The 25,644-nt window shown below is 39.0% G+C and overlaps 1 protein-coding gene across 5 annotated transcripts in view; it reads right to left on the bottom strand.

The window, feature by feature from the left end:
• Positions 1 to 25,644, bottom strand: part of MAP3K4 (mitogen-activated protein kinase kinase kinase 4) — a 109,291-nt gene that overhangs the window by 14,967 nt on the left and 68,680 nt on the right. For 2 of the 5 annotated variants that reach the window (XR_011235508.1, XM_069487658.1), the window contains exons 6-18: positions 20,588 to 20,745; positions 16,904 to 17,020; positions 15,330 to 15,429; positions 15,141 to 15,224; positions 13,883 to 14,149; positions 12,471 to 12,620; positions 10,363 to 10,524; positions 9,747 to 9,880; positions 8,834 to 8,912; positions 7,677 to 7,755; positions 4,518 to 4,614; positions 3,612 to 3,749; positions 63 to 163 (exon numbers count right to left, since the gene is read on the bottom strand). Coding sequence is in view for 4 of the 5 variants with exons in the window: in XM_069487658.1 (XP_069343759.1) it covers positions 63 to 163; positions 3,612 to 3,749; positions 4,518 to 4,614; positions 7,677 to 7,755; positions 8,834 to 8,912; positions 9,747 to 9,880; positions 10,363 to 10,524; positions 12,471 to 12,620; positions 13,883 to 14,149; positions 15,141 to 15,224; positions 15,330 to 15,429; positions 16,904 to 17,020; positions 20,588 to 20,745 (1,666 nt within the window). In the remaining variant the exon portion in view is untranslated. The remainder of the gene's footprint in view (positions 1 to 62; positions 164 to 3,611; positions 3,750 to 4,517; positions 4,615 to 7,676; positions 7,756 to 8,833; positions 8,913 to 9,746; positions 9,881 to 10,362; positions 10,525 to 12,470; positions 12,621 to 13,882; positions 14,150 to 15,140; positions 15,225 to 15,329; positions 15,430 to 16,903; positions 17,021 to 20,587; positions 20,746 to 25,644) is intronic. The other 3 variants (XM_069487659.1, XM_069487660.1, XM_069487661.1) reach the window with 3 other exon arrangements.

Here is a 25,644-nt window from a genome sequence, read left to right as displayed (position 1 = left end):
CTGGTGCACTGAGACAGATGAACAGGCTGGTTTTGAATGCAGTTGAATCTTAAAACACTCACCATCTCGCTCCTCTGTGGGGCTTGAGTGACGACTCAAGGACCTAAACTGCAATTCAGCAGCTATGGAAGCCAACCGATCATTTTCAGGGACACTGGAACCCCTGTGTTAATATTTTTAACAATTGAGCTATCAATTCCATAGAATTCAAAAGATCTGTGAGATTCTTCTAGTGCAGTGATTTTCAAATGGGGGTAATTTTGCCTCTCAGGGAGGCACTGTCTGGAGACACTTCTGACTGTCACGCCTGGGCAGGTGCTACTGGCATCTAGTGGGCAAAGGACACTGCACAGGACAGTCCAAGGATGAATGAAGAGTGCTGCTGCTAAGCACCTTCTCTAGAGTCTGCTGGTTCTAGAGTCTGGAAGGAGAGCTCCATTTTCATCTCTCCACAGCTAACACACAAGACTGGGAGCATCTGCCTGCTTAATACCTTCTTTTATATTCAACGATAACAGAAATAAAAACAAAACACTTTGTTACTGACATACATGGAAAGCTCCATAATTTAAGCTCAGGATGAATAAAAATATTTAAGCCAAATCTGGCAAATATTTAAAGTTACTATCAAATTTTATTTATGTATTTATTTCTATTTAAAGTACTAAGATCATTACACGGTCCAAAAGATTTCAAATCTCTTAACAAGAAAATGCAAGGGAATCCCTGATGATTTCTCAAGCAGTAGCCAAGCAAAAGTGCAAAAGAGCAAGAAGCTTAATATACTAAAGTACAAAGTTAATTAGCTGCTTTTCCAGAATAAAGTTAAATGCTCAGCAACCAGAGTGAACCCATAAAGAGTAAAAACTAAAATTAAATACGAAAGTGTTAAAATTATAATTCAAGTGATCAAAGAACCCAAAATAAATATGGCATTAGTTTATTAAAAAGTCATTTAGTATGTATTTTTAAATGAATGAGATAATGAAGTATGGTAGCATTTATGCTCTTTTTTTATTACACACTGAATAAGTTGAAGGCAGCATAATCTATTGCATAGACATTTACAAATGATGAAATATGCAGTATTTTTTGTATTTCCCTAAACCCTCATCATAAAGTGCTAATACAGTACTTAAGTCTGAAGTGAGGAAGGACATTTCTACTGCCATGTAGCTCATCAAAAACTTGGCACTATTTGATAGAAAAACCACTGGTGTTGAAGTGAAAAAACATATTCCATTCCTAAGCAATACCAGAGATGGCAGGACTGTGGAGAAGTCATTCAACACCTCTATTTTCCTCATTTCCCACAGGAGAATTTAGCCAATTCCATGTCCTTCAGAGATGTTTTGCAAGAGTAAAAGGCAAGAACATATACTTGTGAAGTGATGCACTGGTGAATGTTTAACTAGTTGTGGGGTGGGATGGAGGGGTGGGTTGTAGAGTTCGCCAATTTCTATGGTGAAACAACTGGCTTGCAAGATTCCTGAAAAATTAACAATCAGCTTTTATGAGTCATTAGGAGCCAGCTCCAGCAAGCACACAATTGCAAAAATGTTTTTATAAACAATAGTGAGACAATTTAAGCCCAGAATAGATATTTTCTAGGCCAAATAAAGTCAACTAAAAGGACCAAGTGAAACTGAATTTTAGTTAATACATCTCTAGGACAGACAAGTCCTGCACACAGTAGGCTGTGGCATTCTTGTGGACACTGGTCATCACCGATGTCACCCTGCCTCCCCACAGCATATTCATAAACCCATGGCCGTGTTGAGACTCGGGCCCTTGAGTATGCACAGTGAGCCTCAGGGGCAGTGACCCGAATCCACCAGTGACTCCTGGGGCCCACCACCCAGGCTCACCGTGACGGTGCTGAGGCTCGAAGTCAAATCAAGCGTGTGCAAGGCCTGAATGCAGGAGGGAGTCTAACAACCAGCCCGGTCACCTATTCAAGTGGCTTTGCTCTTCTCCACCCACCACCACATGCACAGTCACAAAGTAAAAAAAAAGCTTGGACCCTCTGTAAAAAAATGGCCTTCAATATAGCGTACTGTGATGCTATTAAAATTCCTAAACATCAAGGATTGTCCAAATATGTCCAAATTTAAGAGGAATACCTATGAAATGCTATTCATAACATGCTAAAAAACTGCTTATGCAATGTGTAAGACTAAATTGTATGAGAAGGCCAACGGCAGGTATTTAATTCTTATACTAAAATATACTTAATGTATCACACTACCACTCATAAATGCCTTAAACCACAGTTCATTAACATTTTAAAAAGTGGGAGGTCACTTCCCATTGTCTAGTCCTGGAGTAATCTCTCATGAAGATGGACACAGCAGGTGTGGGAGTCGGGAGCCAGAGTCTGGTCAATTTTCTCAAGTGTATCTGCATTTTAAGCCAAAGCATTTCCCTTAAGTCTTTATTGCATGTATAAAAAGGTAGCTTCAGTAGCCCCCACAGAGGGATACGAAAGCGTACGTGAAAATATTTGCCATGAGATGCTCAAAACATATAGAGGGTGAATGGAAATTTGTTCAATGTTGTTAATTTTTTTTAGTTGACTGCTTAAGCTGTCAAATACTTGGATATTTTTAGGTTATAGGCATCTATCACTAAAAATTAGGAATATTTTAACAAGTGAGAAGACAAAGTGTTTGCAGAAATTTTAGACTGTTACTAAGTCTAAAGCCATTTTAGTCTATTTTAAAATCTAAAGCTTGATGTCATCTTCTGCCAACTATCATACTAATATTTTCTCCTAAGAGCTGAACACAGAGCACTGAGTCCCATCACAATTGTACCTTTTTTGGTCAGATCACCCCCAACCCAAATAGTCTTGACCATATTTGTCTTCCTTATTGGGAGATGAGAATACTGACAGTGTTTCTTCTACTCAGACACAGGGTGAAATTTAAAAAGATCAAAAGTCCTTTCTCCATTAAGTATATGAGAACTTGATGAACTCCTCTGCCAAAAAACCAGAATGGAAAAAACTCCTTACTTACACAAAAGACTTAATGTAAGAGACTTAAAATTTTTTAGGAGTTTGCCAAATGTCTGATAGTTCTCTCTAGCAAAGATCTATTCTCCATGACATACAAATCCCATGCACTCATTTTTCCATTCTTAAAAACTACTTTTAATCGATAATTATTCAAAATTAGGAAATCTGGTTGGAAAATTGATCTTCAAAAAAAAAAAAAAAATCACCACCTAATGTTATTAACTAGACCATCTTTGAACTACCCTGTGACTCCTCAGGGAGGGCTCTGTTAGCCAAAATTCTCATGTCCCCTTCTATTGTGGGCCAGGTTCTTTCTTCTGATACGCTCTCTGTGGAGTTATTATCGGCAAAGGATCTGGTCATTTTGGCTAATACTAGCTCCAAAGAAATACTAACATCAGGCAAATGATCTATTTGTGCTGGGCAGTGCCAGAGCCCTGGGGCTGTGATAACCCACCAAAGGCCCTGAGCACACTCACACCCCACAGGAAAGCAGCCCACGTGGACCCTGCAACGTGCCCTAGGGCTCAGGTCACTGTGGAAGAGCACACGAGGGGAGGCAGGGGACGTGACGCTGATGGAGTGAGACTACCTGGTATCATGGGCACTGCTGATGGGTTTGGGCGGCGCAGAGTCACCGCCAGCAGGGCTGGGGCGACCAGCGGCGGCAGCAGCAGTAGCAGCAGCAGGGCCGCTGTGGCTCCGCGCATCCGAGGGCACGCTCCGGGTGCTATGGGGAGGAGAAAAGGGCATGGACTTGCAATTAAAAATAAGATATGGCAAGGAAGTGAAAAATATTTAAAAATACAAAACACAAATTTTTCTTTGACTGACATTCAAGGCTAACTGTAAAAAAGAAACAACTAATTTCAAAGATTTTTAAAAAAATAATTCTGGTCCTTACCTAGCAAATACTGTCAAATAAAATTAACTTTTAAAAAGTGATTACACAGGGGAGAAAAGATGCTCACTACCTCAAGATGCAGAAATGCCACCACATTCAAGGAAATTACTGTGAACATACTATAGGTTCTGAACTCACTTTAGTGTTTAAGTTGCTTCACAATTACACATAAACATGAAAGTCAAGATTGGAAAGGTCATTCCAGTTTATTTCCACTTTTAAAGTGGCATTTAGTATTGTTTTTCAAATGTTTATTATGCTATGCACACTCAAATTTGCTTTCCCAATGTAATTTTTCAGAGAAAGAAAAGGAAAGAAGTACTCCAAAACTGGAAAGCATTTAGTAGCTTGAGGTTACAAATAAGCTGAGAAATGAAGTTATCTTGAAAGGTAAAGATCTGTTTTAAATTTACATGTCTTTTCTTTTGCAACTAAGGCTTCAAGATAACACAAATAAGAGCTTTTAAAAGTGTATGAACAAGAACAGAGAATGAATATTTAGCTCTCAGAGCAAGCATCCAATAGTTTCAAGAGTAAGAGCATGCACATCAGAGAAGACTGCATAAAGCAAATGACTAGATGAGCACCAAATACCTGAATCCCTCTGGAGTTGGGATAATTAGATGTGGGTTAGGAGGGTCACTATGACATCGAGGTACCTTCACAGGACGGGGGCTGTTCCGATGAATGGCTGCCAGTGAAAATGGCAACAAATAAAACTTGTTAAAGTGGTCCATAGAAAACTGTCAAATCAAGCAACTAATAAATATATAAACAGAATGTCACTTAATTTTGCCAGTGACCAAAAATAAGTTTATATAAGTAAAAAATCATATTACATATACAAATGTTATGGAAAATGTCACCTTTTAAAAGTTAATAAAGCTATATTGCACATTCAAACTTTTCCCCATCAAAAACATTTTTTAAATCCCAGAGTGAAATGTACATAATGTATGCTAAACAAATGATTTAACCAATTTTATAGATAAATGAAAATGTGGCTTATTTGGCATATCCCTAATAAAAAGGAGTTCTTTATGTTATCTATGATTTAAAAAGATTTTAGTCAGTGGTGACACACCGACAGGTTCTGCATTTAGGATTTCTGTCATTTTCTTGAATACATGGAGTTTTAATTAATTCCTTTAAACCAAACCAGGCGGATGGGGCACAATTATTTGGGTTATTTTTCTTTTCAGAGTATGTTTTCTTCTCTTTTTCTTTTAAATATGCTGGTAGAAGGTAAATATGGATACAATTTTTAATGAACTTTAAACACTAGATAAAATTTAAAATAACAATTTAAAACTAGAAATCTTATTTAGTGATTACAAAAATGCTGACAATTCCACTTTCCCAATATCTAAATGTAAATAGTAATAGAGGACTTATATTTTGTATATTTCTCCCTAACATGTTTTTCTCTACTTTTAACAATCTGTTTTACTTTTAACAGTCTCCTTAGTTTTTTAAAATGTCATGTTTTCACTTCATAGTAATAACTTTAGTCTATTTATGTTTTATCCTAAATGGAAATCATCTTGCTTCATGGTTTTGTTTCCTATTAATAATAATATAGATGAGAGATGGAATTACCCAAAATGGAGACATCTGAAGTTCCCTTGCAAAATTTACAAAACAAAAATCAAGGAGTTATTCACACAAAATTCAGGCAAACTGTGTCTTTGGTTCATTATCTCAGCTATTACAATGCCAAATGGAAGAAATTCAATAGTAACAAAAGTAAAAAGAAAAAAAAAGATTAGGTGAGAATGATGTCTTTAATTTAGCACAAATACTGGGAACTACAGAGTCAAAAATTACTACAAAATTTTCCCATGAAGATATAAAATACAGACATTCTGTTTATTGGTGAACATTATAGAGATGTTGTTCATGGCCCAAACAAAATCCCATCAAGAAATGGTACATCCACCATGGCCACAATGTGGCTAACAAAGATAATGATTTAGATCTATACCTGTTGATATGTTGAAAGTTCTACCATTGTCAGAGATGAAAAGCAAGAGATTAATATCCAAAATGACCCAATTTTTGTACGGTCAATGACAGTAAAAAAACCAACTCTTTATATGGTTGTGTGATTAAATGAGCATAGAAAAAGGTATGGTAGAATGCATTTATGTAATTACAGGACTACACAGAAAATACAGAAGGTTATATTCCAGATTGTTACCATTTTTTGCATGCTCAGAGCAGAGGGAGAAGAAGAAAGCAACAGTAACAACAAAATGACAGTTGATGTGGTCTCATTTTCATTAATTTCTCTTGTAAGAAAAAAAACACAACACCAAATGATGACCCCTGTTATATACAGAACACTAGAGTTTACAAAACACTATTACCTTATTTAATCCTCATTAGCATCCAATTTTAAGCATTAAAAGAGGACCCTCAATGATGTTAAATAAGGAGCCCCAGGTCAACTGCTGATGGGCAACCTGACTCTGAGTTCAATTCCACCATCCCACAGTGGCTGAGAGGACAAAAGACAACCTGAGCCTGCAGAGGGCGCTATGAATTAACTGTCCCACAGGCACAGAAAGCTACTGACTCAAATGTTACCAGTGAGTACCTCTGCATTAGGGGAGCATTTTTTTCTTTGTAGTAATTTTTTTCTACATTGAAATTTTTTCTAAATGTACATCTTCCACATTTTTATATGTACTTTGTCTACAATGAAAATGGTTCCTTATGTAATAACATTTTAAAGAAGTCATTTTTACTGAATCATTGATAATGTATTCTTACAGAAATAGTTTGAGATCAGAAAATCAAAATCTATTCATGATAATATGCTTAAGCAAAATTTTGATAAGAATGCAGCATGCTTTATATAAAATGCTCAAAGTTTTATAACTTTCATTTTCATAACAGCCTTGGAAGGAAAAAGAGTTGTATAAACTGAGTGAATTTTAAAGATAAAAAACCAACAATTAAAACGTGTTCTTACTAAATTTTCTGTACCTAGCAAGTACCCTTTAAGAAATATAGTGTTTAATAATTTATTATTTAATGAATTATTTTTTGTAATTTAAATTGCATCAGATCTCTAAGTTACATATAAATAGTTTTATTTACAAACTATCTCAAGAATGGCATAAGACAGCCTTTTCTTGACACATATTTTGGTTTTAAAATTTCACTGTCTACTGTAAAACTGTACATTATTCAACATACATTGCAAAAGTACATTAACTGCAATTGAAAACTGTAATTAATGTATATTGTAGCGTAACTTGATTTTTTAAAAGTAAAACCAAATCAGAATTTACTGCAGTTAGTGAGGAAATGAGTACTTAGAGAGGCTGTGGAGAACACAGATGGCCCTCTCCTTCAAAACATGAGGAAGGAGCAGCAGATAAACTGTCCTCGCCCACCTACAGCAGGGTAGGCTCCTGCTACTTGCAAACAACTACCTCTTCCAGCCTGTCCTTCCCGTAAGAAAAGATTTTAAGGAAGAGAATAGAATGGTAATGTTGGTGTAGGAAAAAAAAAATTGTAGTTTAACACTGCTGGCTAGTATGGAATAACTTAGGTTGGCATTTTAACCTTCTTGTCAGGTTTAGAAAGATTACTGTGGAGTTCTCTATATATGCATAAACCTCATTTCTGTCACTTTCAATGTCATTTTCCTGAATAGTCTTAAAACATCTCTTACATCATTTTAAATGACTGCAATCACAAGACCAGTATGTTCCAGGAGAAATGCTGTAACAGCCATCTTACCAAGGTACAAACCTGTAACAGGACTGTGCGGTTTTCCTATGACATGGCCAATGCATTCATTCATCAAGGCTTGTAAACTCTAGAAACCAAAGGAAAATGGCAATGGAGAAGAGAAGAAATGTATACTCTCTTAATTACACCAGTAACACAAATGAGGTATTCAGTATATTTTAAAAAACATGCTACCCTAAGTAAACATTTTCAAAGCTAGGCTAAAAGAAAATAAATACAAATATAAACATAAACTTTATATAATTTAAAATATAGCACATAATTCCATTTGTATAAATAAAAGCAAATTAGCAATTTCCTACAACGCAATAAGCAAAGAACTTTTCATGTAATCATCTCTACTGCTGGGAGAATAAAGTGAATGAAGGAACATTTTGAACAACATCTTTTTGATCTGACGGAATTTATCAGACTAACAGTGATAATATTTAACACTGGCATTATGCTCTCAAATGATGCACACCAAAGTGAAATAGCTAATCCTTGCTCTCTTCATTAAAGTGCCAAAAAGCAGCAACTGCGATGGCAGTTTATAAAATACAAGACTAACATTTAAGAGATGCCAGGGTTTACAAACAACTAGACATTGACTTAGAACACTATTGTTACAAAAAGAAAAGCACCGAATATCTTACTATGCCATTAAGAGTGCTTTCACTTCTCAGCATTATCATTATAATTACTATTTAATAAAAAAAATTAAGAACCACTATTATAATATATATAAAACATACACAACCAGGAAACAGAGAGTAATCAACCTGGTTTTTTTTTTTGAGATAGAGTCTCACTCTGTTGCCCGGGCTAGAGTGAGTGCCGTGGCGTCAGCCTAGCTCACAGCAACCTCAAACTCCTGGGCTTAAGCGATCCTCCTGCCTCAGCCTCCCGAGTAGCTGGGACTACAGGCATGCACCACCATGCCCGGCTAATTTTTTCTATATATATATTTTTTTAGTTGGCCAGATAATTTCTTTCTATTTTTGGTAGAGATGGGGTCTCGCTCTTGCTCAGGCTGGTCTCGAACTCCTGACTTTGAGTGATCCACCCGCCTCGGCCTCCCAGAGTGCTAGGATTACAGGCGTGAGCCACCGCGCCCGGCCAATCAACCTGTTTTTAAATGAAGAAAACTTTAGAATATTCCATACCAAGAAGTCATCTTCTGGTAAAGCTGAAATAAAGGCAGGTTCAATTGCTTGTAGAAAATCAAATCCTTGAGTTGCCCACCTGTTATGTGAAAAAGTTCAATAATCACAAAACCACCAAGAAAATGTTGCAGCAGTTCTCGACTGTATATAATTGGAAAATTATTACCTAGAACAAAACACATTTTTCTGTCTGTATATAAATACCTGAGTTGCGCAAGTTTATAGTGTGATCTTTCGGGAAAGAAGGTTAAGGATTTAATTTAATTTGATTTTTAAGCAATTGGGAAGCATGGAAGATTTCAGATGAAATGGGTGCCATTTGTAATTCAACAATTATTTGAGCTGTGTAAGATAAAGTTCCTATTTGTAGTCACAGGTGTAACAAATGTGTATTTTCTCTAACTTGGAGTAATGGTTTAATGGCTTTAAAAAAGTGCCCGATGATGCCCCTCCATTGTGAACTACAGAACACCCAGCTACTTTCCACACAGTCACGATACTTTAATAACTCTGTGTACTTAGTGGAACTACTCTTGAGCCTCACGGATGATTTACACACTTCTCCCTGCAAATTCCAAAATGGTTTCTTAATTAAACAAGTTACCAAACTGTTTTCCATTTATACCAAGCCCTAGACTTCGTGAGGGAGGAAGAAAACAAGCAATCAGGAAGACGTGTCCAGGGAGAACGTGAACTCCCTTAAAGATAACTCAGTTTGGAACAAATTATTTAATCAATTTTTTTCCCCAGAGTTATGGGGTTTTCTGTGTATATATTTTCATGTAAAAAACTGTTCACCAAAGAGTTTAGAATGCTCCCTTTTGTGTCATCTGCTCAAAAATCTCACATAACATGCACAAAGTACTGCCAACCCCACATGGCTCATTCAGGAAGTATCCTACTTGGTTATTACCTGGGTCTTGTACCTCTACCACTCTCACATTTAGTCAGGACATAATTCATCCACTTCCGGGCGAAGCTTATGTATTTGTCTCCTATCTTCTGCCTAAACTCTCCAGACATCAAACGTACAACTTCTTTATGATACTGTAAGGAGATTTCATGTATATCAAAATTAAGAAGAAAACAACCACTGTAGTAATACCCACACACTACAATGCATGTCTAAAATGTTATTTTCTAGAAACAAAAAAATACAATTAAAAGCATGTAAGATTTATATTAATATATTTTGAACAATTATATAAAGTGTCCCAAAATGCAATTTCATAAAAGTTCTATTCCTAAGTTTAAATTAAGAATGTACTTTTAGGATATTAAATATCTCTTAAAGTTTTAAGATGTAAGTAGGTAACTGTTAGCACAAAATAAAACATGGGCAACTATCTGACAGTTTAAAAGTAAACTAACACTCTAATATTCAGCAGCGGTATAGGATCACATTCTTAATTAAGCTGTGATTACAATTAATATCAGATTTACTGTAAAAGATTCATAATACTTTCTGTAAGTAAGTTACCAAGCAATTACTAAACTGCACTACATGTTTCCTCTTATTTTGAACTTACCTCGAACCCAAAATTGTACGCCTGAATCATTGCTTCTCGATAGTACTGTTGCAATGTGACAGATTCAGATTCATCAACTTCAGCATCAAATTCTGATGTGAACATGTGGTCCACTCGGTCAATGGCATTGCTTATTCTGTTGCACAGCTCTAATGCATCATTCTAAAGAGTGCCAAATCATGATTAATCCAAAACGAAGCAAATCACACAATACTTACTGCATTTTAAAGACATTCACCATTGCAATACATTTCAGCCATATTTAGTATCAAAAGGAATGACCGAATATAGAGGAAATGATATTTTCATTTTTATTTGTATTAGACATTCTTTAACATCTTATGAAATACAAGAAAACAAATGCATTTGAAATGATAATTCTAATCTGGTCTTAGAATAGATGCTTATGTCTTCAATATTTTTATTAACCACCTGTTGCTTTTCCTCTCCAGATGGTAGCTCCAGCGTAAGTATGGTTTCAGTCCCACAGAGTGAAAAAGCCCATGTACTAAATGGCCTCCACAGTGTCATCAAATCACACTGTCCTTCTTATTCCATGGTTACTCTCTCACCCAGGGGTTCTCAGCTGGGGCTGATGTCTAGGGACATAGTCTCGAGATATTTGTGATTGTCAAAACTTAGAAGGGTAGAATCTAATGGCATCTGGTGCCAGGTAGAGGCCAGAGATGCTGCTAACCATCACACAATGCACAGGACAGAACCCACAACAAAGAATTGGTGGCCCAAATGTCCACAGCGCTGAGGCTGAGAAGCCCTGCCTGGGCTCCAGCTTTCATCACCTCTCTCAGCAACACCACAGTAGCTCCAAAGTGGTCTCCCTCTCCACCCGCCCTTCATCACACGTGTGCACACACGGTCTCCATCAAGCAACACCCTACATATTGTTACAAAACATTCTTCCAAAATCTTCAACTCCCTGAGGCTTAGAAAATAAAACCTGACATCTCTCAACAATCTGATTTTTGTCCACCTTATTTTACCAATCTTATCTCTTACTGCTTTCCGTTGTATATATCAAGACCCAGCCAAATTAGACCATGTGACATTCAGTGAGCAACTCATAATCTCGATCCATGCACATCAACGTCCAAATGCTCCTTTTGTCAGTTCCTTCTCAATTTGCATCTTTTGAACCTCCCAAACTGAAATGCTACTATGGTACAATTCCCAGAGGCTATCAGGAGGCTCTAATTTCTCCATCCTCTGTACTTTAGTGTGACAATTCAGGCCATTAGGGCTATAAAAATTCCGAAAACTCAGGAATAATCAATATTTTACATAATCTTGCACTCTCCAGAGTTCACTGGCTCAAGCTAAAAGAAAAAAGTCTCCTGCCCTGGTAAGAGGGTGGGATTACAACCTATAAGCAAGGTAAGATAGAAATTGAGTTAATAAATGTTTATAGATAAATAAGACAAATCAGATTGACAGAAGAAAAACAAATGTTTATCAAATGACTTATAATTTCAGAAAGTGCTGCTTTTGTGACTGAGAAGACATAATTGATGGCCTGCGGAAAAGTGTGGATGAGATCGAGACTGATAAATGGCAAACAAAATAGAAAGTAGTGAAAACAGAAAATAATGGGGAAAGGCAGCAAGGCTCCAACTTGTCACAAACTTTGAAAAGCCTTTGCACCTGTCTAGAACTGGTTTTTTTCCTAGTACAATTTGGCTGAATTATTTGTTAAAATAATAAATCTTCTTTCAGATTACACATTACTAATATGACATACCTCTGGCAACTGCTAAAGGAGAAAGAAATTTACATTGGAAATGAAGAGACCTAAATTCCAATCTCAGGTTTGCTACTAACCAGCCATGTGACCATTATGAAGTCACATAATTGCTCAATTTTCTAACTTCTCCAAATCTAAATTACTGCAGTTCAAAGAGAGATCCAGGAATTTTTAGTTTAGACATGAAAAAATGTGTACTGGGGAGAGGGAGAATGGGGAGAGCAATATAAGAGCTCAAGTTCCTTGAAAGATACTATATTACACATATCACGACATCAAGACCCTGATTCTTCCACAGCATTAATCCAAAGGAAACAGATTCGCCAAGGCAGAGGGAATGGTGCAATACCTTCAGCTGCTGCAAAGCTTTGGCGATGACCGGCTGACTGGACGTCTGCTCTTGGCACAGAGTCATAAGTCCCTCGATGGACTGCTGGAAAGCTTTTCTCTGAATGGTGAGATGGGCAGACTGCATGACAACCAGTAAAACATTATCCACCTGGGAGGAAAATCAAACATAGGGCATAAAAACAGACCCAATACTGTTTTCCCATTCCAGTCAAATGCTCAGTCCAAAAATAATGCCAGCCTCAGGGCTACCAGGCCAACAACCATCTGATCAGAAAGTCATTTTCAAGCAAAGCTGCTCCCACAGGGCAACAACTGCAGTGGGCACTGACCTCTAGGATCCTCAGCACAGTAGGGAAGGATCCCAAAGGACAGTGTGGGAATGACATCTTTGAAATATCCTAGAACTCCAAGTAGTGCAATGCCGGTGGTGCAGTGTGGGAGAGTGGGAGACAGTGGGTGTATGTGGGTGTGTGTGGGTGTGGAGGTGGGTGTGGATGTGGGTATGCTGGAGCAGCAAGTGAAGACGGAACAGTCAGCAGTAAGAGGAGAACCAAATGAGGGCCCTTGTATGAAACATTAAGAAATCAAGACTTTTATTACTTTTATTCTTTAAGAGATAGAGTGTCATTGCAGTATTCTGAGTACATCTGTGGTCAGATGTACGTATTACAAAAACAAATACAGGATTGGAGGGAGCGGAGGTGAGGCTTGAAGTAGTGAAACTGCAAGTAAGAAACCACAATAGTTCAGGGAAGGGATGGTGAAGTTCTGACCGTGGCAGCACTCTGGGGATGCAGGAAAGGGTCATTTACTGGAAATGCTTCTGGCCTGCCAGGGCTCATGGTCAACTGGAAGGGTGGGAGGTTGAACAGATATTAACCGTCACATTTCTGGTTTAAACAAGTGCATGGACCCAGCACAATTCATTGAGACAGGGAATATAAGAGCAGATTTGTCGGGGTGGAGAGAGACAGCAGGCCAGTGTGCTCATGAGGTACAGAGGCACGTTCGCCATCACTGCCCCAAAGCTGAACACAAGCAACAGGAGGAGGCTTTTCACAGTTTTAATTAACGAGTTACATAATTTCTTTGGATCACAGCTTTACAGAGCTAACTACATGACTGAGCTAAGGAAAGGTATAAATAAAAGAGATGATTTCAAATATTCCAGTATAATTTAATATACTTAATAGAATTTGATGGACCATTTTGGTACAAAATATGCTGCAAAATTACCTATTAACACATTGAGGCACATTTTGGGTAAGTATATATTTGAGATTACTCGGGCAGTTAATGAATCATTCCTGAGCTGCTAGCAATCCATTTTTCCTAAAAGTATTTTAAGTAAGGAATACTGCTGAAAGGTTGGGGTGGGGAGAGCTGGGGAGGCAACGGGAGTGGATGTACCTGCATGCTTCTCAGGGTGTCAACAGTCTCCACCTGAGGCACAATTTTGACAGGCTGTGCTTCCCATGTGGCCCAGCTATCCTCTGAATCACGGGCTCGATCGCTCTGCTTGGTTAGAAGTAGGTAGGCATCGAAGAACACGTCATCTGACTCTTTTGAACAATCCTTTCCTGCAGCTGCATTGAGTAACTGCAAAATAATATTCTTCTCCTCAGCAAGAGTGTCTGGAACAAACATTTGCAAGTTTTCTAACCCAGGAATTTGTACCTAGAAAAGACATAATCCAAAATCTTAAATTAAGGAACAGTGTACATTAGAGAAATACATTATTTAAAAAAAACAAACTAGGAAAAACCCGCAGGTTCGGGGAAGGAGACGTGGGAAAGGCATGAATCAGAGCAGCGAGAACTGCAAGCAGCTCAGATCAGTGTGACCGAGGGAGAGGGAGGCCCTTGTGGAGTCTCCCCCACTACACAGCATCCCTCTGGCTGTTTCATCTCAGCAACAAAGAAAATACTCCTTGAAGGAGGAAAGTTAGTCTGAAATAACCTCAATCAATGCTAGTTTGCAGTGCTTATAGAAAGTCATCTGACTTCGGAAAAAGGCAAAAAATGTTAACACAGATTCACTAGCTATTCTGGGGTGGGGTGGGGGTGATCATAAAAACTTCCTTAAAGATCATTTTAACAAGCAATACACATGATGATATTGTGCAGGTCACCCTAGTTAAGTGAGTGGGTAAAATTGTAGGCTTGGGACAAAATTTCCAGTGATGACCTCATACACAGATTCTAAACGTGCTAAAATCTCAAACAACTTTAAAGGGGAGTAAAGATGGTTGCTCAAAAAGTGGCTCTAGTGATGAACTAGACACTGATGTCAAAGATTCATTGTAAAAACCTCTGAATTGCCTCGGGAAGTATGAGGGTATAAAACAAAACCATTATCTAAAATCAATATTATCTTCTCATATACATTATGTTAAATACATATGTGTAGCTAAATTAATAAATTAAACAGTATGAGTAAATATTTGATTACTTGTCTGCATTCTTAAGCCAAGTGAATAAGGATGAAAAAATTCATTTTTTTCAATTATTTCACTGGGAATTATGTGACGATCTTACAACTGGGTTAAAAATGTATAGTCTCTAAAGCTTAAAATATTTACTATCTGGACGTTTAAGAAAAAATTTGCCTGTTTTAGAATAAAGTAGGCAAGGCAAAATATTTTAATTACACCACTTAAAATACTTACCTTAACATACTGTTTTGATTTCAGAACATCCAGGAGATCTCTAACTGGGGCTGAAAGTATGAATTCTGCTGCTATTTCCAGGTCCTAGGATCACAGTTACAAAGAAACTTCTTTAGGGTTAGCTTTCTTAAAAAATAAGATAAAAGAAAAATAAGAAAAGATAATAATTAATCGGGGTTGTAAACTCACCTTTCTCAACATTTTGGCAAATCCTAGTGCTTTCGAGGCTCTTTCTCTGGCTTCGTGAAAGAGTTCCTTCAGTGCTCGGCTGATTTCTATAACAGACCTCCTGCCAAGGGGATTGAAGTCCAGTTGGAACACAATAGGGAATACCCCAGGGGTACAAGAGGTATTTAACAATAAAGATGAAGCAAATTCCAAATCACAGTTATAAACACAAACTATAGATTTTTTAAATGGGAAGAAGCAATTATTAAGCATGTATTCAAAATATTCAGAAGCCTGCTCCTGAGCATTTTGCAGAAAATACTTGTATCCTTTAAATATAAGTAGGGCACATTTAATAACCTTCAAATAACAGGAAGCTCAATTTTCTAAAGATTTCATTACAATAATTTCTGGGAGTTTGAGATAAGTTCTTGACCTCCAGCTCATAATCTAATTTAAAACAAATGCATACATACAGTGCGGTCTGATAAATATTTCACAACTGGTTCCCCCCAAAATATTGTCTTATGTGGTACGTGCCAATTTCTCTGGTGTAAATACTCCCATCACAACTGATTTCGAGGTAGCAGTATGACATCACAGAATGACTTGGGAAAAGATGTGTATAATCAACTCTCTCTCACCAGGACTGTTGGCCCCAGCACCCGCTGTGAAAAAAACCCCCCTTTTGACCCATCCTGAGTAAACAATTAGAGCATCATAAGAGCCATTCTCCAGTTCATTATCTTAATTCTTACATTCTCATTTGTATTTTAAAACCACCATGCTAGCTCTTAAAACTGCAAGACCTACAAACTGATTCATTCCATTTCTCAGTTATTCACTATTTTCCCAGGTAAGAATCTATGTGGGCACTTCTTTCTTTAACCCTGGCATAAAAACAAATGTATTTTTCATCAAACCTTGGATGGTCAGAGAAAATATTTTAGCCCCGGAGAAGTCAGTTCTACTTGAGCATTTACTAAGGTTGAATCATAAGACATTGCTGATTAAATGGCCACAGAGTGGCTACATGGCTGATACATATGCCACAAGAAAACACCAATTTCAACATAAATACTACATACATAGAACTGGAGGACATTAACAGATGAGTAAGCCATGGTTTCATAAAGTTGAACAGATGGAATAAGCTAAGTATAAAAATAAAAATGTATCAAATGTCATCAAAATATATTAATGGACCACTACACAGGTTTTAAAGGACAGAAACATAGTATTAAAGACATCCCAGAAAATGTAGATGAACAAAATTCTATTCATTTTTAGTCAACTTTATCCCTTTCTCTAAAGGCACTATTTTCATTGTGCTTAATAAATTCTAAATTCACTTTCAAAAAAAATTTCACATAAAATCGTAACTAAGAGGTCATATGAAAAGACAAGACAGTAACAAATAAACCCTTTTAGGTCTATTGCCCAAACTCTTCCAGTCCAACACAACTAGGTTTAAACAAAGTCTGGTAAATATTGAACAACTGGTTCCCCCCAAAATATTATCCCTCGAGGCTCATCACCAAGGGTAACACTACATGAGATAAGAAAGGGAAGAGCAAAGAAAGTACAGCCCCAACCTGATTTCATCTGAAGCACTGCTATCGTCTGCACTGGTCCAAAATTCAGCACAGCTCTCCTGTAAGCCAAATTCTAGAAAACTGCCTGTAGATTTCAGCAGCATTCCTGCAATGTCACTAAGGGAACAAAAATAACAAAAATAAAACAGAGAAGAAAAATTGTCCTCACTCGTACCCTAATTCTTGAATGAGAAACTGAAAAGCTCAGCTATTGCTTCAATAGTTTAAAAATCAACAATGAGAATTTTCTTTTCTAATATAAAATCATGATTAATGTGAAAAAGGAGAAATCTGGATTATGGCATGTATGTAACTAACTTTGTTCTATTACCACATATTTAATGATAAACCTTAAAATCCTAAATTGTATTCACAGTAGCTAGGTGATTATTACACAAATGTTATTTCAATCTTAAATGTTCAAAATGGTATAAAATGGCCTTAAATAAAATAAACGATAGGAAAAAAAAGTGAATTTCTGGAAAGCAACTGTTTTAAAAAATTTCCCTCACATTAGCTTTTTTTTTTTTTTTTGTTGAGACAGAGTCTCACTTTGTTGCCCAGGCTAGAGTGAGTGCCGTGGCGTCAGCTTAGCTCACAGCAACCTCAGACTCCTCGGCTTAAGCGATCCTACTGCCTCAGCCTCCCGAGTAGCTGGGACTACAGGCATGCGCCACTATGCCCGGCTAATTTTTTTTTTTCTATATAGATTTTTAGTTGTCCATATAATGTCTTTCTATTTTTAGTAGAGACGGGGTCTCACTCAGGCTGGTCTCGAACTCCTGACCTTGAGCAATCCACCCGCCTCGGCCTCCCAGAGTGCTAGGATTACAGGCGTGAGCCACCGCGCCCGGCCTCCTCACATTAGCTTTTTATAGTCAGTAAATAAGAAATGCTACATAGCTGATTCTTCTCACTGAATACACAATTCTAAATACTAGTGTTAAAATGTACACCCAAGTGTACAAAATAAATCTGAGTGTCATAAAAATCCAATAGTTTACTCACCTCCACGATGAGCAAGGAAAAGACCTATGATCTAGTAAAAGCGCAGGTAAGTATTAATATATAACCAGGATCAGAGGTGGTAGAAGGAAAGTGCTAGGGTTGTCGTCAGAGGAGAAAGATCAAACCCAGCTGAAGGCAGAGTTTCGTGGCTAGAAAGCACTGCAATGGGCCTTGGAGGCAAATGCAGAATTTTAACAGGTAGAACGATAGTGCGAAGAGGGGATCTGTCGGGAATAAAATGAAGGAGGGGGAAACGAAGTCCAGGAAGAACAATAAATACAATTAAAAGTAATAAAGATATGTCAAGCAAGTGGCATGTCTGTGAAAAAAGAACCTGCCCAATCTGAAAGGAGTGGAGGGTGTTTATGCCACAAAGGGAGAGGAAGTGAGGCCAGGAGAGTAAACTGGAGCCATGCTGGGGAGGGCCCTGGGTGGCCTGCTAATTACTGTGATATCCGAGCGGGAAAGGGACCTGATTAGAAACACGCTTTTAAGAAGAAGATTATACAAGCATATCCAGGATGGACTTACTCAACAGATACTGGGTGCCTAGCATGTACTAAGCAGCAGTGAACAAAAGAGACAAAAGCCCTCTAGTGAAGGGACAAAAACAATAACTACAACAAAAAAGGAAAATATATTTTATTTCAGATATTAATAAGTGCTATGGAGAGAATAAATAGGGGAAAAAAACCTCAAGAGTACTTGTGGGTAGGAATTTCAATTTTAAATATACTGAGAAGGTAACATTTGGACAAAGACCTGAAGGAGGCGGGGAAATGAATCATGAAAATAACCAGGGGACGAGCAGGCCACGTAGAGGGACCTGTACGTGCAAAGGGCTTGTGGCGGGAACACGCCCAGCCCGTGAGAAACAGTAAGGAAACCACGTGGCTGTGGAGCAAGCACAGTAGGGTCTGGCAGGAGAACAGAGACTTAATGAGAAGTCAGACGTGCCAGGCCTTACGGGCCACCCTTCAGGCACTCTCACTTTCATACTGAGTAAGACGGGGAGCAGTTAGAGTACTGAGAGGAGAAAATGGTCTGACATACATTTTAAAAACATCACTCTGGCTACGATGTTGAGAATAAACTACAGGAGATTACGGGCAGAAGCAGCGAGACTGCTTAGAGAGCCACGGTGATAATGTGCGTGAGCACCAACAACCTCGGAAGAGTGGTAGCACGCCACGCTCGGTGGGCAGAGGGCAGATTCTGGATGTATCCTGAAGGGACAGCCGAAAGGATTCGAGTAGTGTGCGTGACAAAGAAAGAAGTCAGGGTTGACTTCAACGTTGACTGAGCTGGGAGAAACAGTATATAAAGCAGAAACTGCTGCTCTAATTCAACAGATAAAATGCAACGGCGTCCAGATCTAGAAGTGCACAGTCTGCAAGGTGCAGAGAAAAAGCCCTGGGAGCTTCTCAGAACGAGGATCACGAAGGCCAAGGCCAGGGAGTGTGCTCTAGGGAACTTGGAGGACCAGCAAAAGATAAACACACAGAGACTGACGGGAGGAAGTGAGGGTACAGTGAAATTACTAACAGGAATTTGTAGTGAAACTCAATAGTAACCTTTAAAAATTATGCTTCCACAAAGCTCGACAGGCTGGAAACAGAAAATGTAAACAGAAAGAATTGCAGGCAAAGCAGAATTAATGAAAATTAAGAGAAGAGAGATGTTAAAAATGGCAATGAATGCATTTTTAAGGGGTTAGTTTAAAAGGACAGTCAGCCTGGGGATCACAGCCTGAAGGCCTGGAAGAGTTAGGAGACAAGAGCAAGTTCCCTGCTCACCCAAAACAAAAAGAGAGGATGTAAAAAGAACTGGAAACTGGGGCAGAGAAGTGGATGCAGGATTTTGAGATACGGGGCATGAGACACAGATGGGTGAGTTGCTGAAGTCCCACAGAATGCACATGAAGGCAGGGCAAGAACATCTGGGCTGGGTATGAAAGACCACAGGGAAAGACGAAGGAAGAGATAAAATGGCTGAGAGACAGGTGGGAGCAGGTAGCACTGACAGAAGCAACAGAACCTGGAGCACAGGACAACACTAGTCCTCATGGAACTGAAGCAAGGCCAAGGTGCAGCGGCCACTAGGAAAGACGACGGAAATACACCCTGTGCTCAACGGCCAGGGCCTTGCACTCAGGAAAAGACATTCATTCCCTAGAACAGACACACCAGTGGTTGCACTCTCCTCCCCACGATTATTCCCAAATAGTGACAGTAAAATCATGTACTTCGTAAGTGCTAAGCATCCCCACCAAGCCTGTTACACACAGGTATAGTCTACTCTTAAAGGACTTAGATTCTCCTCCATATTAAAAACAAACAAACGAGAAACAAATGGGAGGGTTTATTCTAAGGCAGGATTTCTCAAGGTCAAAATCAACACTTTGAGTGGAAAATTCTGTGGTGGGGCTGTCCTGTGCATTGTGGGGTACTCAGCAGCACCCCTGCCCTCTACCCACTAGATGCTCAGCATCTCCCAGTCACGACAATCAAAAGTGTCTCCAGATAGTGCCAAAAGTCCTCCAGGGGCCCAGATAAGATGTAAAAAATTATAATTTCCAAGTAACTAAACATTTTAACGTGTGGAAGAGAATCGATGAGGAAACTGGGAGTGAGAGTGAGGAAGAAGGAAGCCAGACTCAGGCACAAGGATTCCTACCAGAAGAGCTTTCCGGCCTGTGCTTCTCCTCCCCGTATGTAGTGAGTTATTTCTTTGGTGAAATTCCATTCTTCTTCTAACAGATTTTTTAAACTATGGGATGCTTGAGGTAATTGCTGTAGCATTTGGATCCAGCTTCTCATGTAATCAAAATATACCTTAAAATACAAAAATGCAAAGGGAAATATTTGAGAGTAGAATTCAGCAACTCACAACTTTCACCTATTAAAACGAAAGCTATGACTCAGAAGAGCAAGACAGAAGAGAGAGAGTTAAAAGCATGCAACACTGAGAGAAGCAGGATTCTTCACCATTGTTAGCAAATGTCTAAATGATGATTTTTGAAAAAGTTACAAAAATCTTGACTCCTCAACAATTTAACACTATTCACAACCCCTTCAAATTCCTAAGAAAATAACTAAACTGTTCACAGTGTATAGAAAAGTATAACAGAGGAATAAAAATTGGAACCCTAGCACCTAGAAATTTTCATTATGAATATATTGTAAACATTATTCCTTTAAGAGGTGAGGATCTTTACTTGTTTAATTATTTGGTTTAGCTTGACATGGTATCTTACGTGCTGAGGAGGAAATGAGCACACTTCTTCCTACCACCCTTTCCTGATCCAGAATTTTGTGATACAATTTTTTCAAGGTTCATGACATACAAATTATGATCTATAACCAAAATATCCAGTTGTTCTGAAGTGGGGTTTATGCCCACAAGTCCTATCACAACAGCTTTCCCTTCCAAAATTCTCATTCTGAGTTATCTGTTGGTTAGTAGGGTTTCACAGTCAAACAGGTTTTCTCAACAGGTTTACAACGGCTGTATTATAAAACATCACTGTCTGTGGACTCTCTTACTTAAAGGATAACGTGACTGGGTAGAAAATACTTGAGTCACACATTCCCTTCTACCACCGAGTGTGATGCTGGTGTGAAGAACTGATGCCAGCCTGACCACCCACTGCCACCACTCTCCCGTATCCTGAAGGTGCCTACACTTAGGGTTCCACACGCAGATGTTTACAGGATTCTTTCTCTATCCTTTGATTGCAGTTTTTTCACCAGGCTACATCTTTAATGATTTTTTTTTTTTTTTTTTTGAGATCCCATGATTCTTTTTTTCTGAGATCCCATGATAACTTTCCATAGGCAAATTTCAAGTCTTGTCTTTATTTCAAGAAAAATTTCTTCTGTTGTATTTTGAATGCATCCGGGTCCTCCACCCTCCAGGCCGTGCAGTGACTCTGCAGTCCGGGGTCTGCTACACAAGAGCTGCATGCGGGGAACCTGCCATTCACGGGTCTACCCTCGTCTTCCCCAAGCGAAACAAGTCTTTTCCACAGCAGGCCCAGAGCTGCCCCCCTTCTTGCAGTGCCCCCCATCTCCTTGGCCCCTTGAAAGCTGGCTCTCCCTGGGCCGGCACTTCTCCTTCAAGACCCTCTCAAGGGGCAACTACTTATCTTTCTGCATGCTCCAGAGCTGCAAAGGGCTGGCACTCTCTTGCTTCCCGCTGCTCCTTTTAAGCCACTACTCCACACATTCTTATTTAAAAATCAAAACGAAAAGCCCCTGCCCTTTAAGATTCATGTCATCAACCATATCATCAACCCCCTCTTCACGCTGTCACCTACTGACTTCTCATCACCTCACCTTCAAGCGCTGGCCTCTTACTGACCACCCTCCCTCCAGCTCGGACTCAGCCATTGTGCCATGTGACCTGGAACCACGTGCACGGCCCACCCACCACCACTGCTGCTCAGTCCCCTGACTGCCCCCTTCCCACTTCCCCACAGGGCTCCACCCCGGATCCTGTCATTACCAGAACTGCTCCAACCCCAAAATCATCAACGCAAATACCCCGATGCTGAAGCCTTCTCTGCTCCTTCCAGTTGATTTGTCCAGCCACCACCACCACAACTGTACTGTTCACTTTATCCAAAACGCCCAATAATTCCTATTGCAATTCCTCATCTTTCTCCAACTCATGGCCCCGCTTCCTTTGTTCACTTTACTCCCGATTCAGTTCAGATCCATGGGCTTGTCCTTTCAACAGCACTCCTGTCAGTATGCTGAAGTCCCTGTGGCCCCTCACTTGTCTTTTCATCTCACTTGTCTATCAAGACCCCAAAGCCAGCTGGAGCCCAACTACCCCATTCGTCAAGCCCACACTCAGGAAGCCGGGGCCACCAGAAAGTCACCTGATGGGAAGAATCACTGTTCTACACAATCATATCACCAACCACATGGCATACATTTCTGGTAATCATATTTACAACTCTACTCAACTCATTTTCCTTCTCTCCATAACCACTAGTTTGAAACGTCCCCATTTTTCTCAAATCGCCAGTATCCACCCTCACCCATTCTTAGATGATCTTACCTCTCTTTGCAAAAAAAAAATAAAATAAAATAAAATAAAATAGAAGTCATTTGATATAAACTCTCTCATCTTCCTGACGCCAGAAATGCAAACCTACACACTATTACATAGTCTCCTCATTCCCTTCTTTACAGTAGAGGAGCCACTGTTCCTCCTAATCTCAGTATTTGTGTTTTGAGTTTGAGACGCAGGAGGAACTGCACTTCTCTCTCTCTCTCTCACACGCACACTTCCATCTCTTTCCCTTAACAAAGTCAGTCTCAAAGGCTTTCAAATGGTCTCAGGCCAATTTAAAAGCCCCTCACTGGACTCATCGCCTTCACTATTCGCCCAGCTGCACGAGCTCAACACCCAGCACTCACTCTCAATACTTCTCCCATTTCCAATCCATCACCGAGTCCTGGCAATTTCACTTTCTAAATTTCTTTTGAATCCTTACACTTCTTTCTGAATGTGACACCACTCTAATCTGAGGACGAGCATATGTACTACAGCAAGAGCCTCGAACCGGCCTTCTCACATCCGCTCTGGTTCCCTCCAGCCTGTTCTCCAAACTGCATCTAGAATCACCCCTTCACAGGGCCTTCCTTGCAACCTCTGTTCCTGCCATGCTCCTTCCCAACAGAGAGTGTGTCTCTGCTGCCTTCTGTCAAAAAAGTGTTTCTTTCCAATTAAAAAGCAAAGAGTTTAAAAAATATTCTAACAAATATCACCCAGAATGAACAAATGTTAAGATTTTGTCATATTTACTTTAGATATTTTTTCAATAAGAAATCAGATACCAGAAAGTTAATCTGTTTCTCTCTTCACTTTTATCTCTTTCCTCCTTCCCCAGAGACAATTATCATGAATTTAGTATGTTTCCTTCTAGTTTGTATGCTTTTTAAAACAATTTGTTATCACATAAATTACAACATACAAAGTACAATTTTTGTCTAAGCTTTGCATAGTTGGATTATAATATAGATAAGCTTCAGATAAACTCCAGTGCCCCTTTCTCAGAGAAGCCTTCTTGAACATCTATACAAACTCAAATTTTACCATTAGAGTCCACAAAAGACCTGTGCCTTTCCTTTGTGGCACTTTTCAGTTGCAATTTTATGTTTGCATGACTACACAACTGCCATTTCCCCACCATTCTTGAATCCCAAGAGGAGTTTATGCTCATCATTACATCGCAGTACCCTGCATGACCTTGCCTGGCACACAGTAGATACCCAATAATTAATCTGTAGAATAAAAAATTAAATCTTTTCTGCTCCTTTGCTCTTTATTCTGCAGAAGCACTAATTGTGCATACATGGGCTCTCTCTTGTGTGTCTTCTACAACTATCACATCTTGTCATCATTTTTGTATTTTCATTCTTTTCAAATTCTTTTTAATGTGGTTTTCTTAAGCCTATCACATACTCCTACATCGCATATTAATATGTGTATTGTTTGGGTTAATTTTTGAGGCCAGGGATCAGGGAAATGAGCTAATCCATAGCTTTACGTTAGGACTGATGCCTCAAACACTCTCCAAGTTATTTCCTTTATTTCTTTTGGCCTGTATATCTAAGCACCTCAGTTTTTTAAGTACAATGCATAACGTAACACTGAGTAAAGCCCCCTAAGTCACAGACTTCCTGCATCGGATCTTGCTAATCACTGCTCCCCCTCCCGCTTCTAACAGAGCTCCCATTGGGCAGTCCTGCTTGGCTGACAGGTTAAGCTGCAGGCAGTAGGGTCTCTACTGAAGCTCCTTGTCCTGCAGATCTTCAGTGAACAAGAGGATCTCTGCAGGGACATGCTCTGCTTCTCTCGCGGCTATTCATATCCCTAGATATCACAGTTCTAATTAATGCCTGGATGGTCTCTCCAGGTCTAAGGTGGAAAAATATTTAGAGCTTGCGTTCACCCTCATTTTAGTCGACATTTCAAGGCAAATAATTCTAACAGCCTTTTTGTTTTTGGAAAGGGTGCAGGAATTGACACTATGGCCAGTTTCCTCCTTTTCTGAACATGGAATTTTTTTTCTTTGCTGTTTTTGGTGAGTTTCAAGAGAATGAGGCTGTGATAAACAGATCTGTGGCAAACAGATGTGGATGCTTGCGTATCCAATAGTGAGTCTCTCCTTCCTTCCTAATAGAAACAACAATTTTGTTTGGGTTCCCCAGTTCTCAAAACACGCCCCTGCTCTGATCCTTCTAACATATACCAGGGCAAAATTTAAAACCAGTGATAATTTCTAGTGTTTTCATCTGTGAGATTAGAGATTATGCCTCATGCAGATAATTGATAGCAAAGCCAAAACTAGACTCTAAGCATTTCTAAGACTAACTAGCTGGGAACGCTGGTAATTCACTTAACCTAGGCTTTCACTACAGCACAGGTACACGGAGGGCACGGAAACCGACTGTCCGGGAAAGCAGTTCACCTGCCTGATGCACCTCATCCTGCTCCTCCTGACTGACAGAACATTGTCTTTTTAAACTTCTGGTTTAATCATCCATAGAAAGAGAGAAAAAAATGATTTGCTTATTGCTTTTTACCATAACTTTTCAACGATAAAGACTTTTTGGGACATAACAAATATATAGTATTTCAAAATGCAACCATTTTACACACTCTGGTCTTTTATGTATTTTCCCCAATTAGAAAATAATTTCAAACTCATTAAAATT

This window comes from Eulemur rufifrons, chromosome 15 (genome assembly GCF_041146395.1).
Source record: "Eulemur rufifrons isolate Redbay chromosome 15, OSU_ERuf_1, whole genome shotgun sequence".
NCBI lineage: Eukaryota > Metazoa > Chordata > Mammalia > Primates > Lemuridae > Eulemur > Eulemur rufifrons.
This window is presented reverse-complemented; position numbering and strand designations above follow the sequence as displayed.